This window comes from Lolium rigidum, chromosome 6, assembly GCF_022539505.1.
Source record: "Lolium rigidum isolate FL_2022 chromosome 6, APGP_CSIRO_Lrig_0.1, whole genome shotgun sequence".
NCBI lineage: Eukaryota > Viridiplantae > Streptophyta > Magnoliopsida > Poales > Poaceae > Lolium > Lolium rigidum.
Genome location: NC_061513.1, coordinates 146,188,143 through 146,205,639, shown reverse-complemented (window position 1 = coordinate 146,205,639; position 17,497 = coordinate 146,188,143). Strand labels below are relative to the sequence as shown.

The following is a 17,497-nucleotide window of genomic DNA, read 5'->3' as shown; positions in this document are numbered from 1 at the left end:
ACATATTTTTCATGATATGCATGAAATCAAGGCTATGAGGTGTATCGAGGAATTTCCAGTATGGCAAGTCCCAAAAAACAGACCTAGCTTTCCATACCTTCTTCAACGGCATCGTCATCTTTCTCTTCTTTCCTGGCGTAGTGCACTCTTCCCAACTTTTTAATAAAGTATCAATTTTTCTCCCCTCCTCCTAGGTGCTACTCCTCGGAGCTCATATTTACCATTGAACACATATCCATGCTTTCTCCAAGGGTCATTCTCGTGTAGCCACCTTCGATGCCCCATGTACACGGTTTTCAAAGACCTGTGATCTCTCCCAAGATTTTCATATGTCGTCTGATGCATGCACCTGACACTCATCGAATCCGTGGCACACCTGACCCACGATATATATGTAGCTAAGATAGTCATGCATCGTCGTGAGCGACGCGACTCTCATAGGAAAATAATCTTCTATGATTGTGTCCCACGAATTTACCCTTTCGTCAACCCATAACGTGTCTAGCTCCTCCTTCAATAGTTGCAGGTACATATTGATATTGTACCTTGGTTTTGTCGTCCCTTAAGTTAGCATACTCATGTGTATGTACTTCCTCTTCATGTATAGCTAGGGAAATGTTGTACATCCATACAAACACGGGTCATGTGCTATGTGTGTTGCTCTGGTTGTCAAACGGATTGAGTATCGGTGTTTGCTCCCAACATTATGTTTCTTGGTTCTTTCCCGAATCATGGGTATTCAATGTCTAATGCTTTCTACTGGCATGTTTTATCGAAAAATGCATATGCAGGGTGTGTCAGCATGGTTTGTTTCCACGCTTTAGCATCTCTAACAAGCGCATTCTTCCTTCCGCGTGTCAGCGCATGATCTTTTGAAATTCGGATGTAACTTTTCCTCTAAATACATTTTTATATAAAAAACTTTTTCATCGGGGTCGTATGCAACCTCCAGGGCCATTTTACCCAAGCATGACGCCATTTTCCAAAAAAAAAGTCAAAACTCATATTTATTAATTTTTCTAACAAGTAGAACACATAACACATGGCCACCTCGAAATATTTTGAAATTTCTATCATTCTTTATATTTTAAAAAACTAAAAAAATCGATGGGGTGGAGGGGGTTAACCAATATAGCACCGGCGAGCTACTATAGTGGTGCGCCGATGGTAAGTGGGGGCATGGCGTTGCCTTGGCAGGGACCTCGACGACCCTTACCCCAGGAGCACCATATTTCCTATCCACCGGTGATATTTTGGCATCACTGGCGCCCATAAATTTGGTGCGGCGGTGGACCACTTGGCGTGTCTGCGGTAGCTCGGGGCATATACGCCTTTTTTCTAGTAGTGCACGGTCGCCTCCAACGTTATAGTAGAGATTTATTACATGAAATTAGTATATTATAAAATGTATGTAGTGATATAAATTTAGTGTTACAAAAAAATTGCTATGAAATTGGTCAAACCTGGAACCCTTTGATTTAGAACAAAGCCTAAAAATACATCAAACAAAGGGAATATTGTCTAATTAGCCCAAGTTTACTTGGGCCTCCCAGTCCCGACGGCGCAACCTCCAGTCAATTCTGGTCGCTTCACCAACAGGCCCACGCCCTCAACATGGCGGGTCTGCTGCTGCATAGGTTCGTCAGGATCCACCGCCGTGTGCCGGTGACCGCCCCCGCCGCCGTTGGTGCCGCCATCTTCTGCGCCTCGTCGTCCACCAGCGTCGTACGAAACCCTAACTTTCCGACTCGTCTCCATTCATCCCCCACCTTGCTTGTTCCATCTCTACGCGTCGCTAACAGGGGGGAGAAACGAAGTTTATACTATATGCCTCCTCACGGTGCCCCAATGATTGCAGCCGCATCTGGAGATGAGCACCAGTGGGAAGGAGACCGCTGCTAAAGTTGGTGAGCTGTATAGCCCCGTTCGTTTTAGATCTCTCCCACCCTAGGTCTCCTTGCTCCTGGTTGTGCGCATCAAACAAATTTATGCGTCTCTGCTTATGAATTTGTATCTCTTTTATCATATTATATGCCATCTCCTGGTGTGCGCTTCCGAGTCTGACGCCATGTGTGCATCTACAAGAGCAGAAGCCCACACTTATACTGCTGCTCTTGATCACTGCCTGTCTAGTTAATTTATGCACTTCTGTTGTTTCAGAATTATCCACAAAGAGCTGTGTCCCATGCAATTCAAAGGATTTACATGCCATGTCAGAAGATTCTGCTAAGAAGTCGCTCGAACAGGTTTCTCTCTCTTACACTTCGTTGTAGTGAAAATCTCGAATAAGAACAGTGCTATTCCAGTGACTGACCCCTTGCAAACAGGTGGCTGGTTGGGAACTGAAACCTGAAGGTGAGATTCTGAAATTACACAGAACATGGAAGGTGAAGAATTTTGTAAAAGGGCTTGAGTTCTTTCAGCTTGTTGCTGCTATTGCTGAGGAAGAAGGTATCCTTTCTTTTGCTCTGTTGTACATATTCACGTTGTCTCAGTGGTCAATATTCTTTTTTTTTTCAAAAATGTTCGGATGGAAAGTTTGTGTTGATTGATTGACTTCCTGTTTGTAATTGAAATTTAAGAATATCATTGACACACTACAGACCATAACAAGTCGATGTGCTGCTAATTGTTATATATTCAGTACGTCAGTATCTTCACTTTTCCCAGTGATTTTTTTTTTCTGTTCCAAGCTGATTTCCACATAATAGACACCATAGCTACCCAGCCCTCTCAAACCTAGGAAATTCTCCTAACTTGTTATGTGATAAACGAATGACTACAGGTTTCACATCTGTATCTACAGCTGATCTTCTTCAAACTGTCATCAACAAAGCTTGCCAAATCAATCTCCTTCAACACCCCATCCCATCGGTGAACGGAGAGTTCCCAATAATCCAATACACGGATGACACTTTACTAATTATGCAGGCCTGCTCTCGGCAACTTCTATGTCTTAAAAGCATCCTGGAAACCTTTGCCCAATCTACGGGTTTAAGGGTTAATTTCGCCAAATCTTGCTTACTCCCGATTAATGTTTCTAATGAGAAAGCGACCCTCTTGGCTGGCCTCTTTGGATGCAAACTAGAAACTTTCCCCTTCACGTATCTCGGCCTCCCGCTTGGCCTAAGCAGACCTCGCATTCGTGACCTCGGCCCGCTATATTCGAGGAATAATCATCGCCTTGCTGCCACTGCCTCCTTCCTTTCATTTGATGGTAGAATAATGGTGACTAAGGCCATCCTCAGCTCTCTACCCACTTTCTACCTCTCCACTCAAAATTGCAGATGGAGCCATTGAAATTGTGGATAAAAGTAGAAGAATTAGAATATGGGGTAAAATGGATAACTCCAACAGACCCAAATCTTTGGCAGCATGGGACCTAGTATGTAGACCAAAATTGAAAGGTGGTCTGGGTATCAGTAACCTTGCATCCCACAATGAGGCTCTTCTTATCAAATTTTTACACAAATTTTTCAATAAGGAGAACATTCCCTGGGTCCATCTAATTTGGAAGAGCTATAATAATTCCACTCCACAAGCCTCTAACATTTCAAGCTCTTTTTGGTGGAGGGACATTGTCAACCTTTGTTCAAAGTTCAAGAGGATTGCCTCATGCGTGATTGGTACTGGTGACACTGCACTCTTTTGGAGCGACAATTGGGCTTCGGATGTCCTCATGACAAGGTTCCCTATGCTACACTCCTTCGCTATTAATAAGCTAGCTTCTGTGAAGAATATTCTTGAATTGGACGACCCTATTGATGCTTTCCATCTCCCGTTGTCCGCCCAAGCCTTCGAGGAGTTTCATGAGTTCAATCACCTTATACACCAGACCAGATCCACTCGGAACGCTGATGGAAAAGACCTATGGTTTTATAGTTGGGGCACTCATTTTTCCGCCAACAAGGTTTATAAGCTAACCTTCGAACACATTCAAGCCCCAACCTTCTCTTCATGGATCTGGAAATCAAAGTGCACCCCCAAGATTAAATCTTTCTTCTGGCTTCTCGCTAACGACCGCCTAAACACCAAGGATATGCTTATAAGGAAAAGTTTTTCACTCAATGACAACGGAATATGCCGTCTCTGCGATGATGGGTTGTTAGAAACCAGGGACCATCTCTTCTGGAATTGTAACTTCAGTAAATGTTGTTGGCAATCCATTGGCATCACTCTTGAAGACAACATGGAACTCTCAGAGATGATTGCTACTGCACGAGGAATTTTTAGGAAGCCTTTCTTCTTTGAAGTGTTTGCCACTGCCACCTGGAATCTATGGAAGCAACGGAACGCTTTTATTTTTGACAATGTAACACCTTCTATTAGAACTTGGTCCTTTTCTTTTAAAAGGGACATCTTCCTTCTCTCTTACAGAATGAAGGACGACCAAAAAAACCCCTCTCTTAGCTTGGCTAGACGCTTTGTAGTTCTCTTTGGGTTATGCCAAGGGCTAGGCCCTTTTGTACATTCCCTTCTTTCTTCTCCTCTTGTACATATTTTATCTCTTTTAATAAAATTTAACTGTCGGGGCCTCCCCTACAGTTTTTAGCTCAAAAAACAGGTTTCACAAGATATATTTCCCCTCATACCCATGGTGTCACAATCAACTATGTTTGTTCAAACTTTGGTATTTATTAATTTCTGTGTTGCATACCTGCATTTGGCCAGTTACATGATGCAGTTATATTTACCACGATAAGAGATTTTTTACACTTCTAAAGGAAAATACTGCTGAAATTGGTCATAACATTTTGTAATTCATCAGAATCCAACAAATGTTTAAATGGTTATGTTTTCCCAGGTCACCACCCAGATCTTCATCTTGTCGGCTGGAATAATGTGAAAATTGACGTTTGGACTCACTCAGTCAGTAAGTGTTTCATATGGTTATTTTGGCTAATCTATTTTTTTATTTCCATCTGGTCGTTTATTCGAATTAAATTTCACATTTCCCTCCTAGAATTTTGCTTGTTATAGTTTAGCCAAATCTCTCTTTCAAAACTGGAGTACTTACTCGTACGAAGGTCCAATTCTTTTGCCGGCTTAAAAAAATAAGCCGCCTTCTCCCCAGATTCTCATATAAGCCACCCAGCTTATTACTTGGAGCTTCTGAATTAGCTATGGGTAACTAGTTTGGAAGCCCCAAGTAATAAGCTGGGCAGCTTATGAGAGAAGATAGGAAAAGGGCAGCTTACTTTTTAAGCCATCAAAAGAATTGGGCCTCCCTGGGACTGGAAAACCAAATTGTTTGCTGTACTGTTTATTTTTATCTAACAGTAATGGGTACTAGTTATTCATTTGCTGTTTTGGGAACCCTGACTGGCGAAGCAATATGATATGACCCAATTTTAAGATGCAAGCCAAAAAACCATGTTCAAACACTGTCGCCTTTTATGCTTCAAAAATTCTTTGTATGGTTATGAATTTTGTTAATATATTGATAAAGTTACTTAAGATGTTAGTTGTAATTCTTTGGATCATGCAAATTTGTTATGTACTTAGGTGCCTGCTGCCTAATGGCAGTTTGCCTTTGTCTGATAAAATTTACTTACTTATAGAGAAATCTGACCAACTTATAATGAATACTCCCTCCAATCCCTTTTAATTGACTAGGATTTAGTATAAAGTTGTAATAAATCCGAGTCAATTAAAAGGGAGGGAGTAGGAACCAACCATAAGAAACTGAGTGAAGACATTAAGTATCATAGGTTTATCATGGTGAAGCCGTGAATCCGTGATAAGGGTTCACCATGGCGCTTGTTTATAAGTTTGTTTGTTGTGGTGGCAGGAGGTTTGACAGATAATGACTTCATCCTTGCTGCAAAGATCAATGAACTCAAGCTAGAAGGTCTTTTGAGCAAGAAAAAAGCTACTACCCACGAGTGATTCTGGATCAAGCAAATAATCCTTGTCTGCATACTCTTTTTGAACTTTTAACGTGTAGAGACCCAAGAGATTTCGTTTATATTTTCTATGAGAATTGTATATGCGCTTCAGGACCAAATTTCAGCCACTTTGACGGTGAGTTTCACATGTGATCAGATTTATCCGTCCTGGGTGATGTGATTTGTCTGATATTTGTGTGTATCTTATGAATGTATTCAGTAGTTTGACTGGGATTTCAGTTTTTGCCCAGTAAATTGAGCAAGAAAAATGCCTTAAAATCATGGAATTGCTCAGTTGCGTTCCACTATCCTTATTTAGTGAAAATGGTCGCTTTAGCAATCGCTTCACACAAAAGAAGTGAAAATTATGAGCACGTTCTGTAACATCTCTGCAGGGTCATGACTTCATGGTCATGTCGTTTGAGATTAGCAGGGGGCGTAGCAACATGCAGAGTGAGAAGAACAAAACCTTGTATAAGAAGCAGCTCTGTTAGATAAGTTAGTACTTTACTGTTACAAGACAACAGCTCACTAATCAAGTATAACTCACTGACACGCTGAAACTAGTTCCGAAACACACGCAACAAGTGAAAAATACAACATAAAGAAGGAAAAACAAGCATACTCAGAAACTATATGGAACACATCGTCCTCCCCTTCTCGGACCTTCTCGGAGCTCAACACTGACAGCTCAGCTACTCTGCTCGCTTCATGGCGCATGCCAAGGCACGCATATAGCCTGACAGTGTAAAAGAGACCTCCACAGAAAGGCAAGACCTAGATCTTAGTAGCTGTGTTGCCACATCTGGTGTGATGGCTGAGACGGGGCAGTCTGGGAGCTGTTCAAGCGTCCCTCGGCAGGGTTCTGCGGGAGCTCCTGTGGCATGCCAGCCTGCGACTGGTAGAAACTAGGGTACCCAAGACCGCCGTATTGAGAGGGCTGCTGCTGCGCTTGGCGGAAGCCACCCTGCGCGCTCTGACCCTGGAAACCGTAGAAGTTACCAGGTGGAACAGCTGAAACGGTTCTTGAACCAGCAGCTCCATGAAGCCACATCGCGGAGTTGTCACTCTGAAAAGAGTCACAGATGATAAACACCTCAAAATGAAATGAGCAAATCCTCAATGATACAAATCAAGCGCACCAGAATTTCAGAAGCGTGAAAGAATGCAGCACCATTTACCTGCTGCTGTAGGGCCATGTAGTGATTGGCCTCTTTGAACTGTGCGCTTAAAGCTTCATCAGTCCCCATTGTTCCAGCAGGGGAGGGGGCACTCTGGTTTTGCCCAAAATTCGGAATATTACTTGAACTTCCAAAGCCTCCATAACCAGGGACTACGGGTGAATGTTGCGGTACGCTTGTAGCAGGAAGGCTGCTCTTGTATTGCGGCATTGAGTATTTCATAGCAGATTCAGGCACGGCAGCATCACCACCGCCAGATTGCTGGAAAGGTCCATTACTTGCATACGCTTGCTGGAAGGTTGGTGCTGGTACATAGAAGTTCTGAGGCAAGTATGGATATCCAACCAAACTGGCGAAAGGCCCCAGTGGTAGAGCTGGCTGAGGATACGGATGTACAGGCAACTGCTGAGGGTGAGGTAGTCCTGATGGAATGCTTGTACTGGGAAAATTTTGTGTAGACCGAGTGTTGGAGAAACCCCCTTGACTCAAACTCTGCAAAAATATAAAAGAAAAACTGAAATTCAGAAGTAAGAACAGAAGTTGAAACACCGTACCAGCACCTCAATGTTAACTAACACCATCTTAAAATAAGAATAATCCATCATACTAACACAAAACTTAGGCGCTAATCACTGACACTTCCCACACTATAAGCATAATGTATCAACATGATGCAATTTATGGAGTAGAAGGGTCTATAAGTTGGCCACAAGTCCACAAGTACTTAATGGTCATGTGAACGTCTACAATTACTTAACCAGACTCTCCAAATTGTATTGGAGGCGTCATGAGACATGACAGACAGTCACATCCATAGTGCTTTCTTCTCGTCACTTCTTGAACACCTCTATTCACTTGATAATAAGAGCTACTCCTTTATGTTGCAGAGAATAGAAGAATATGCAAAATGATATGGATAACCTTCCAGTTATGATCTAACGCCGATCCGTTGGGAATTTATCAACCAGGATATTATGCTTATACCTAATAAAATATTTTGATGAAGTCATGAAGTTTCACAAAAAAGGGATGCTTAGCCCTATTACATCCGTTCAATTTTGTTCAAATAAGAGCAGGACTTCTTTCTCGACTTCTGAACTTCAACTGTCACAATCTGCCTTACTTCAGAACAAGCAAACTAACACACAAGTAGAAGCAGTGCCAAGATTGGAATTACCTCTTGCATGGAGATCGGGTAGCTGGTAGTTGGCACAGCTGGGTTGTATTTCATAGCCGACTGTGGCGAGAGAAACGGTGAAAAGTCAAAATCCCGGTGAGGGGTAAGATTTGACCCCACAAAGTTGTTTTGCATAGGATTTGCTTGCTGTAAGAATGGGACAGAAAGAAAATTAGGACAATAAAGCCAAAAAAGAACATCTTAAAATAAGCAGAAAGATATAACAACAAAAATATACTATCCCATCCCACACATTACTGTAAGAAATTTGATGCTTAGTTTTAGAGGATTGATAATTTCAGGCTTTTTCAGCCATCTTCAGATATTAACAGTCACACTGTTCAGGAATCAGCACAATCAAGGAGTAAATAAAGACATAATCAGAGCAGCATGAACATCTTAGGCTAAACAATGTTTCCCAAGCAGCCACAAATTATACATCATTATATACTCCCATTAGGGATACAGTAGCTCTAGCTCTACTATTTCAGTAGTACATAAAGCTATTATTATATGGAATGATGCGTCAAAATTTGGCACCAAGGTAGATTTTTCATATCATATTTTTATATGGTTGAGTGCAGCTTTTTAGAGGACGAGCTACATGTAGCTCGTTTTCATGGGAAATTTGAAAATTATATTTTGAAGTTTCAAAAAAAAATCGAAAATAAATCTGCAAGTCTGTAAAATTTCAGCACGAAATACGTTGTGACCTGGTCTATATAAAAATGACAAAAGTGTAGATCTGAGAGAATAGTACACATTTTCAAAATTCCCAAAACTGTCAGAATTTGTTATTTTTGTGTAGCCCAGATTACGACGATTTTTGGATTGAAACTTTGCACGATTGTGGAATACATAATTAGCTACAGCCAGATTTGTTTTCACAAATTTTAGAAACATGGAAATACCGATTTCGATTTTGTTTTTAAACAAGCTACGTATAGCCTGAGCTACAAAATGAGTTTTCGCTATAATTTACATTAATTGAGATGCACTATGTTTGTACGGGCAAAAATCTGGCTTCATGTCTAAGGCTCGGTATGCGGTTGCTGAACTGTGCTGCGCCGTGCTTATTTCATTATCTGCTGTTAAATACTAGCCATAAAAGGAAGGAAAAGTGGGTCAAACAAACACTAAAATAGGGGGAAAACAGTGGGGCAAACGAGATTATGACATTCCACCACTAGAAATTAACCTTCAATTTAGCAGAGAGGATGGGGAGGGGGTCAATTTGCGACTCATTTGTCTATTAAGAAAAAATAACCTTTTGAAACATTTGTAGATTACATGTGTGCTCTAATAAACCTCAATAACAAGCTAAACTTGCAGTTATACAACTTCAGCAAGTCCCAAACTACCTCTAAAATATGTGATGAGTGATCTAATATCTGGGGAAAAAACTATACCAGGAAGCTTGAAAAATGAGAAAGATCCTGTGCTTGTGTGTTTCCTTGTTGACTCTCCACTATACTTGGCTGTGTTGTGTTCTGATACACATGATCTGAAACTGATGGCGGGTTATACTGAAGACCAGATACGTCCAGAGCACCTTGCATCAGTATATCTGGCTGTGAAACTGAAGGGACTTCAATATTCTCCGTGTTAGTACCAATTCTGGCCTCAACATCCTCATTTTCTGATGAATGTAGAGCACCACTGTCATAGTAATCTTGATTCCTGTAAGAAAGGTGTCATAAGACAAGTTGCATTTGTTGTCATGAATAGCGAACATAGCAGGGAAAAAAAATAACCTGCCGTCTATTTGGTCAACTGATTGCTCATCTGGGATAGGCACCTCTTCCGCACCATATTTAGGGACCTTAGATGGAAGCAACCCAGAGAAGGCACCAGATTCAAAACTACCAAAGCTTAGATGTGCACAGTCGGTATTTTCAAGTTGTAGATGATCAGGGATTATAACCGCTGGATTATCATCGCTAGAATTAGCTACAGCTGGATCTTCGTTTTGCAGCCTTAGATGCTGAAAGTTTGTCGCAGCTGATTCCACATCCACATCACAAACCTCAACTGCAAACGATTGTGTCATCAGATTTCATATTAATAATTATGTATAGGCATAAGTAATTAAAAGAAGTGCTCAAGACAATAAGGACATGGCATTAACATACTCCCTCCGCTCCAATGAGTAAGGCCTGTATTTTTTGAGAAGTCAACCTAAGTAAAGTTTGACCATACTTTTAGGAAAAACTATCAAGAACTATGATATTAAATAGATATCATATGAAAATATATTTTATGATGTATCTAACAGGGTTGATTTTGGATTGTAAAAACTTGGTCAAACTTTACGTAGTTTGACTTTTGGAACAACAAGCCTTATTCAGTGAAATGGAGGTAGTAATATTTATTGAATGAACATAGAAAAAAAATACAAAGCAATATTTCACTTGTATCGGTAGCACACAGAGACAGCCACAGAGGCCATACATAGAGGAAACTAAAAGCCAGCAGGGCAATAACTACGCAAAGCAATTTTTGCAAAACAACGGCCTCCATGAATGAGTGTGAGTAGCGCTGTTAGAGATATGGGTCTTGGTCAAACTATCCCTAACAGGATAATTGCTCATCCCGCTGGTAAAATATTGGTAACATTTGAGTATACAGGTAGGAGCATATTAACACAACTAACCTATCTCTAACTTTTCTCTCTAATCTTAACTGCCTTACAAAAGTTTTAAAATTATGTACGCAATGGAAAATTGGAGTAGTATCCTGAAACAAGTTACAAGTTGTACTGGTGTACAAATGTTCACCACTGGCAAAGAGTTACCACAACATATAGAACATCTGTGTACAGGTCAGAGTATATTAATACAGTTAGAAGTTTAATCGTATGTATGCAATTGAAGATTAGACTAGTATCTTCAAACAAGTTACAAATTATATTGGTAGATAAATGTTCTTGTGTCAATGCATCTACTCTGAAATGTTAGTAATAATTGATAACATTTGGAGAAAATAAGATGGTAATACTAGAGTAAATTATTAAGTTTGATATTGAAATCGTAAAAACACCTAAACAGTTAAAACTTAAATAATGAAAGGTAATGTTCTTTGGTACACTTGAAAGTTAAAACAACGTTGCAAGATTAATCAATTCATACTTGAAAGCACAACAGAGTTGGGATAAGGTCATGTAAATTCCTATTTAAGACTATAGTTAGTCACATGGTACATACTTAAAGGTACCATATGATCCTGGATAGTATTCGAAAACATGATCTTGCCAAAACATACAATATCTATCTGAGAACCCATAAAACCAGAGTCATTCCATGTAGCTACGGTGGTAACTCCAAAAGCATCAATCTGGAGGTGAGGAAAAAAGTGCCTGTAGCATCTAAGAGTATACCCGTGCATTTTCAGTGTTCCAGAATCAAACTTCCATTTACAATGTGCGGCATTATTGATGTATCAAACTTCAAAGTTACTATAACACAAATATGCACTTGGTGTTCAAAGCACATTAGGTGGTTGGCTGGTCGGGAATGGGAGTACCGAGCACCAGACTATCCAGTTGGAGGAAAGTTTCGACCCTTACAAGGACAGCTACCACTTTATCAGATAACAAAACAATGTTTCCTCACAAGGACATACTGTGATGGTTTGCTTTATTATGCATCGTCTAAAAATAAATATGAGCATCCACTTTATGACAGAAAATACGAAGACATTGGTATTTGACTTCTAAGACGCATAACCAGAAAATGAAGTTGCACAGACTACAAGATCAGCGTTTTGAAATTTTACTAACCTTCATCATCATAGCAATGCATTTGAGATTGATATGTGCTTGAGTTCTGCAATAATCCATCAATGAATTGTCTATTGTCGTGAAGAACTTCCAATTGTCTCCCGGAAGGTATTGCTGTTTGCATTCCAGGCGAGGTGTTATCTTCTGCGTGAGACTTTTCATGCAGGTCAGCAGCATCAACCAGCAAAGGTGACTCGAATGATGCCGCAGATAATGATGGGTCACCAGATGGTTCAGGGGCTGTGAATTGTCTTTGTGATGGTAGTTCATCCTGAGGAAACCAAACATTCTCATGTGTCTGGTGGCTGTCAGCAGAAGCATGACTAGAATTCAAAACTTGAGGAATATGATCTGGAAGAGCTGGAAATCTCTGGTCAAACGTTGTCGGAAGGGCTGTGCTTGCAGACTGTTTTGAGTTTAGGTTTGCTTCCTTTGATAATGATGGATTTTGATGAGCTAATGCTTTGTCTGTTTTGGCCGTAGGCTTGCTAGAAGATCTTCCTTGTGGTCTGCCCATTTTAACTATATCAGCCATTGACATCTGACCAGGCACCCCGCACCAATTTTGCTGGAACCCTGATGATGGTTGCAGTGCGCCAAATGATACATCAGGAACCGCATCCTTGCTTACAAAGGAACTGCAGCATAGAAAGCAAAAAAAACGTATTTACCAAAAAAACACAGATAAATGTGGAAACTTCTTATGCAAACAGAACGAGCATAAACTTCTACATCTTCAACCTCATTACCTTGGAACTGTTAGCTTCTGACTGGAATTGGTTGATGGAACACCAGGCCCCAATATTGATGACCTAGAAGCCATGTTATCTGGTTTGACAGAAATAAATGTGAGAAATAGATTTTAGACAAATGTGAAAATTGTCAAGCTTCATGCACTAGCCAACGCAACCAAAAGTCCAAACTGATGGAAAGGGCAGTATAATCTACTTATACACTTCACAACAAAAATCATGGAAACAAACATTATTTTTTCTTACCAGCTCCACTCGATACAGACTGAACTGAACTGCTTCGGTTAGCACGATCTGTGCCACCTCTAGTGGCACGACTTGAGTTATTTGTTCCTCGGGGTCTAGGCTCAGGTGTGCCTTTATTCACCTGTGTGAAATTCAGTACACACTGATGTAAGTTCTCAAGACTAAAGCACGGCATAGTAAATCAGCAATTAGGGAATGAGTTGGATATGTGAAGTTTGTAACACAGAAGGCTCTACACCAGTAAACAAATTAAATGTCTGATATACTGAACAATTGTTATTGCTTTCGTTCATCCTAGTAAATGAAATTATATGTTCAACAGTAGGTTAGCTGCAAGCCTTCTTTTTATTTTGAAGAGCTGGGAGGACTATAGTAAAAATAGCTAGCAATTTGCTTGTGGCACAAATAGAAGTTCAATATAATAATTAACTGACCTCCTTTTTCTTATCGCGCTTGTTCTTTACCTCTTGAAAAGTATCTGGAAACAAGATGGGCAATATGTGAGATGACGTACCTAAGAGGACTATTGAGTCCACGGAATAACATCATCAATCCCAGTGCTATTGTTTGCAAAAATACTATCGCTAATGGTCCCTTTAAATAGGTTATCCTAGTGTTCATAATTTGGTATGATCCTTACTACCATCCCTTGTCAATCTCTGTGAGAGGTACCCTGAGTTCATAATTTTGTAAAGCTTATGAGGAAAAGTGAGACTTGCATGCAGGGTAGCTAGAATCTCATTTAACTGAATGACAAGGGATGGCCAGGTTAAGCTCTTCTATAAGCTTCATAAGCACATAGTCAGCAGATACAGCTTGAAGTTGAATGAAATCTGAACTTATATTCATGGAGTGTTCAAACACAAGACTAACCCCCTTTAAAGCACAACCCACATAATTGCAAAAGGAAAAGAAAAAAAAACACATTAAGCATCGTTCCAAAAGCAAACTAAGTCGACAGGACCTGTGCAAGGTCATCTAAATTCTGCATCACATAAAGGATATGAAAGTAAGGAGCGGTGAAGATCAAAGGAACAAAACCACATCGCTTCAATCATTTGCCAATTCAAATGAAAGAATCCATCTTTTCCAAAGACTGTCTTCATGCGAGAAGATCCAAGTTCGGCAACCTGCGTGATAACTTGGATCTCTGATGTTGTTAACGCGCTTACGATATCATGGCTTTCTCTTAACCTAAATTCCTCATCAAACCAGGGATTAGATTATTAGGCCCCAAGTCCTGTTGGATGAGACCTGGGCATCATGAAAGCGCGTACGATCCAAAGACAACCCCAGCTCTCTCTCTCTCTGGTGCTCCATCACAATTTCCTGGAGACTTTGCTTTAAACATTTTCTGCACCAATTAAAGATTTTTCTTCTTCTTCAGTGTTAAAGGTCAACACCGTTCTTTCCATCAATCTAGGCTGTAATTGGCTTTTCAGGCATTATAGCTAGCTAAAAGACTTTTATTTGGATGTAACAGAAAAATCTTACTGGAATTAGTAAAATGCCCCTTAACTAACAACATTCTGCAGGCAGCATAGCCCGGTCCAACAGGGCAGCAAACCAAGACCTAATCCATTAGCATTAGCACTAAAGGAGTCGACCTTGGTGTTCGGTAAGACTCACCAGCTGAACTCTCAAATGTAGTACTACCAGTATCTAAAAATAACAACAACAAAAAATCCACGCACAAGCAAATCACGCAGAGCGTACAACCCCATCCTAAACGATAGGCGTGCACCCAACAGAGAGAAACTCTACAGAGGAACACGTCTTACTGCTACTAGCCCTGCAGCACCTCCGGCCTCCGGAGACGAACTCCATCAGCGCAGCAACAGATCACCGTAAATCCCTGGGGCAGAACGAAGAAGCCACGCTCCTCACAGACACAACCCAGAGACTAGCAACCAACGCGACCAAAACAAAACAAAAACAAAAATAACTAAGGGTGCAGCAAAAGAGCGTGCGCGAGGCCCGGCAGAGGGAGGCGGGACCTTGGGAGAGGAGCCGGCTGACGGCCTCGTCGGGGTCCATGCCGCAGTCCCGCAGCGCCGCGTAGATCTCCGCGTCGGGGCGGCTGACGATCTCCTTGAGCCCCTGCACTAGCTTCCTCGCGGACGCCGGCACCGGCCCCGCCGCCGCGGACGCGCCCCGCCCTCCCCCTCCTCCCCCTCCGCCGCCGCCGCCGCCGCTCATCCTCGGCGCCGGGAACCGCCGCCAAATTCAGTAGTAGCTCCTCCCACGAGGCGCGGCGCCGCGCGCGCGAGCTGTCGTGGGCCGCCTGGGCTCGTAGCGGCAGCAGGAGCGCGTCCTCCACCTCCTCCGCCTCGGCGCTCGGTCTCTGCTACCACACGAGAGACGCAAACGGCGGCCAAACTCCAAAACCTTCCTCCCCTCTCGCCTCGCCTACCTTTATATAAGCTCGATGCGGTGCGGGAAGAAGAAAGAAAGAAAGAAAGAAAGAAACGGATTAAAAACTAATTTCCCGGTTTTGTCCTCGCCTAAGCTCTCTCTCTCCCTGTAGTAATCTCTATCCGTCGCCGCGTACACTTGTCGCGGCGGTGTGGATGACGGGGGCTGCAGGTGAATATCTTAATCTGACGTGTGGGTCAGACTTCGTGCTTCGGAGGGCGCGTCACGGTCTTACGTGGCACGGGACTCTGTTGGGAGAGGCGAAGCTCGACGAACAGGGAAAATTCAGTCCATGAGGCTGCCATGTGGGGCAACATTGTGCCTGTCCCCACGTGTCATTGGGTAGAGCGATTAGTCTGGCTGTGGAGTTATTCTCGGGCATACGATGATCGGACCTCTCTGTCAGTGTCTGACCCATGTACGAAACTAGCGAAACATTTCGGATCTTTTTTGGGCCAGTGTACGAGTTGGGGAGTCAGTGAGATTCTTTCACCGCTTTGGTTTCCTGGGGAATCTTCTACTAGGAGAAAGGATTTTGGTGGGCGGCAGCCATAGATCTGCGGTGGCAAGGTAGTTAGGGTTTCCGAATCTGGTTAGATTCCTTCTCGCTCTTTTGGGGTCTTTCATTTTTATAAGTAAAGGAAATTGTCAAGGTCTGTTTGCTTCATACGATTTCTAAAACACGGAAAATATATAAATGAATGGAATGGCATGACATGTTGAATCCCTCGTGAATTTTGTAATGCAAGTAATATGGTTGTATTGGGGGGAACACGTGCGATTTTTTCTAAATCATTGTGTGTATTAGAGACAAAGAATTTTTAAGGAGCTAGGCAGACCTACCGAAAAAAAATTATATGGTATTGCATTCAAAATAGACTGTAGAAAAATGTATATGGATTGAAATCCTATAGAAAACAAATAAGGACTGTGAAAGTGCATCTAACGCCCTCCTAACGTGTTTTCGATGATAGATGACACTCGATTAAAGGAATAATATATCTGCCAAATATGCATAGAATATAGTTCTAGGAATTGGTTTAACCTCAACGATGATGACCTCTCACAATGAAGTAAAGCATTTTTGGGCTCAGAATGAAGAAAATGTGCATGCCTGAAGCTTAGCGCTCGTGAAGAAACCAAGCGTGCCTGGAGATAAGAGCTCATGAAGAAGCCAAGCGTGTCTAACGATAAGCACTCCTAAATAAACTAATTGTGCCTGAAGATATGTGCTCATCAAGCTCAGCGCTCCTGAAGATAAGGCTTAACCACAATGAAGACAACACTAAAGGGGCGTTGAATAATGTACGAGTTGAAGACAACCCTCAAAAAGCATTGAGGACTGTAAGAGTTGAAGACAAAACATGAAACCGCTTGATTAAAGCATGAACATTTCCTGGAGTGCTTGGTCGAAGCTCAATATGCATACACCTCCTTGAAGCAAGAAGCTCTTCTGACGTGTTCGAAGACTCAAAAGTTGAACAAGTATCCATTTGGGCTAGACTAGTGGTGTTGCTATGGCAAAGTCGAGGGTAGGCTATATTCGCTTTTTTAATATCTAAAAAACACTAATTCAGGTTTATCACAATAAATGTCCGTACTATATAGATTTAATGTTGTGGATAGTGACATATTTTTCTATAACTCTCATTAAACATATAAAAGTTTAACTTGAGACAAACACAAAACATCGATATCTTGCAATAGAGAAGGTGGAAGGAGGTGGTGGTAATGTACTATTTTAAAAAGAATGTTTGTGTCTCTTCTGTACCTGAAATTTTTCTGAAAAATGATATTCGTGGCGATCTATTGAAATAAACAAACTCGAACTGAAAGCCAACCATAGTTGTGAATCCTCTTCTATTGCTAAATGGATTCCGCTGCCGGAGGGCAAGGTTTTGGTGAATGTTGATGCTGCCATTTTCACCTCTTCTGAGCAAATGGGTGCTGGTATTGTCATTCATGATCAGAAGGGTCTTTGTCTTGCTGCTAGCGGTGAGAGATCGGATAATGTCGCAATGCCAGAAATGGCGGAGGCCCTCGCCATCAGTCATGCTATT

General features: G+C 41.6%; 2 protein-coding genes across 2 annotated transcripts; one reads left to right on the top strand and one right to left on the bottom strand.

Moving 5' to 3' along the window:
• Window positions 1–1,580: 1,580 nt before the first annotated feature.
• On the top strand, window positions 1,581–6,170 carry LOC124667636 (pterin-4-alpha-carbinolamine dehydratase 2, mitochondrial). The gene is made up of 6 exons (XM_047204901.1): window positions 1,581–1,725; window positions 1,859–1,907; window positions 2,161–2,246; window positions 2,328–2,451; window positions 4,805–4,873; window positions 5,792–6,170. Exons 1-6 carry the CDS (start codon window positions 1,615–1,617, stop codon window positions 5,887–5,889), a joined length of 537 nt encoding a protein of 178 aa, XP_047060857.1. The 5' UTR covers window positions 1,581–1,614; the 3' UTR covers window positions 5,890–6,170.
• Window positions 6,171–6,342: 172 nt separating this feature from the next.
• On the bottom strand, window positions 6,343–15,221 carry LOC124663828. The gene is made up of 10 exons (XM_047201482.1): window positions 15,020–15,221; window positions 13,457–13,500; window positions 13,023–13,143; window positions 12,774–12,852; window positions 12,025–12,662; window positions 10,001–10,277; window positions 9,656–9,926; window positions 8,247–8,393; window positions 7,070–7,561; window positions 6,343–6,957 (listed from the first exon to the last, which is right to left on the bottom strand). Exons 1-10 carry the CDS (start codon window positions 15,219–15,221, stop codon window positions 6,673–6,675), a joined length of 2,556 nt encoding a protein of 851 aa, XP_047057438.1. The 3' UTR covers window positions 6,343–6,672.
• Between the last annotated feature and the right edge of the window lie 2,276 nt (window positions 15,222–17,497).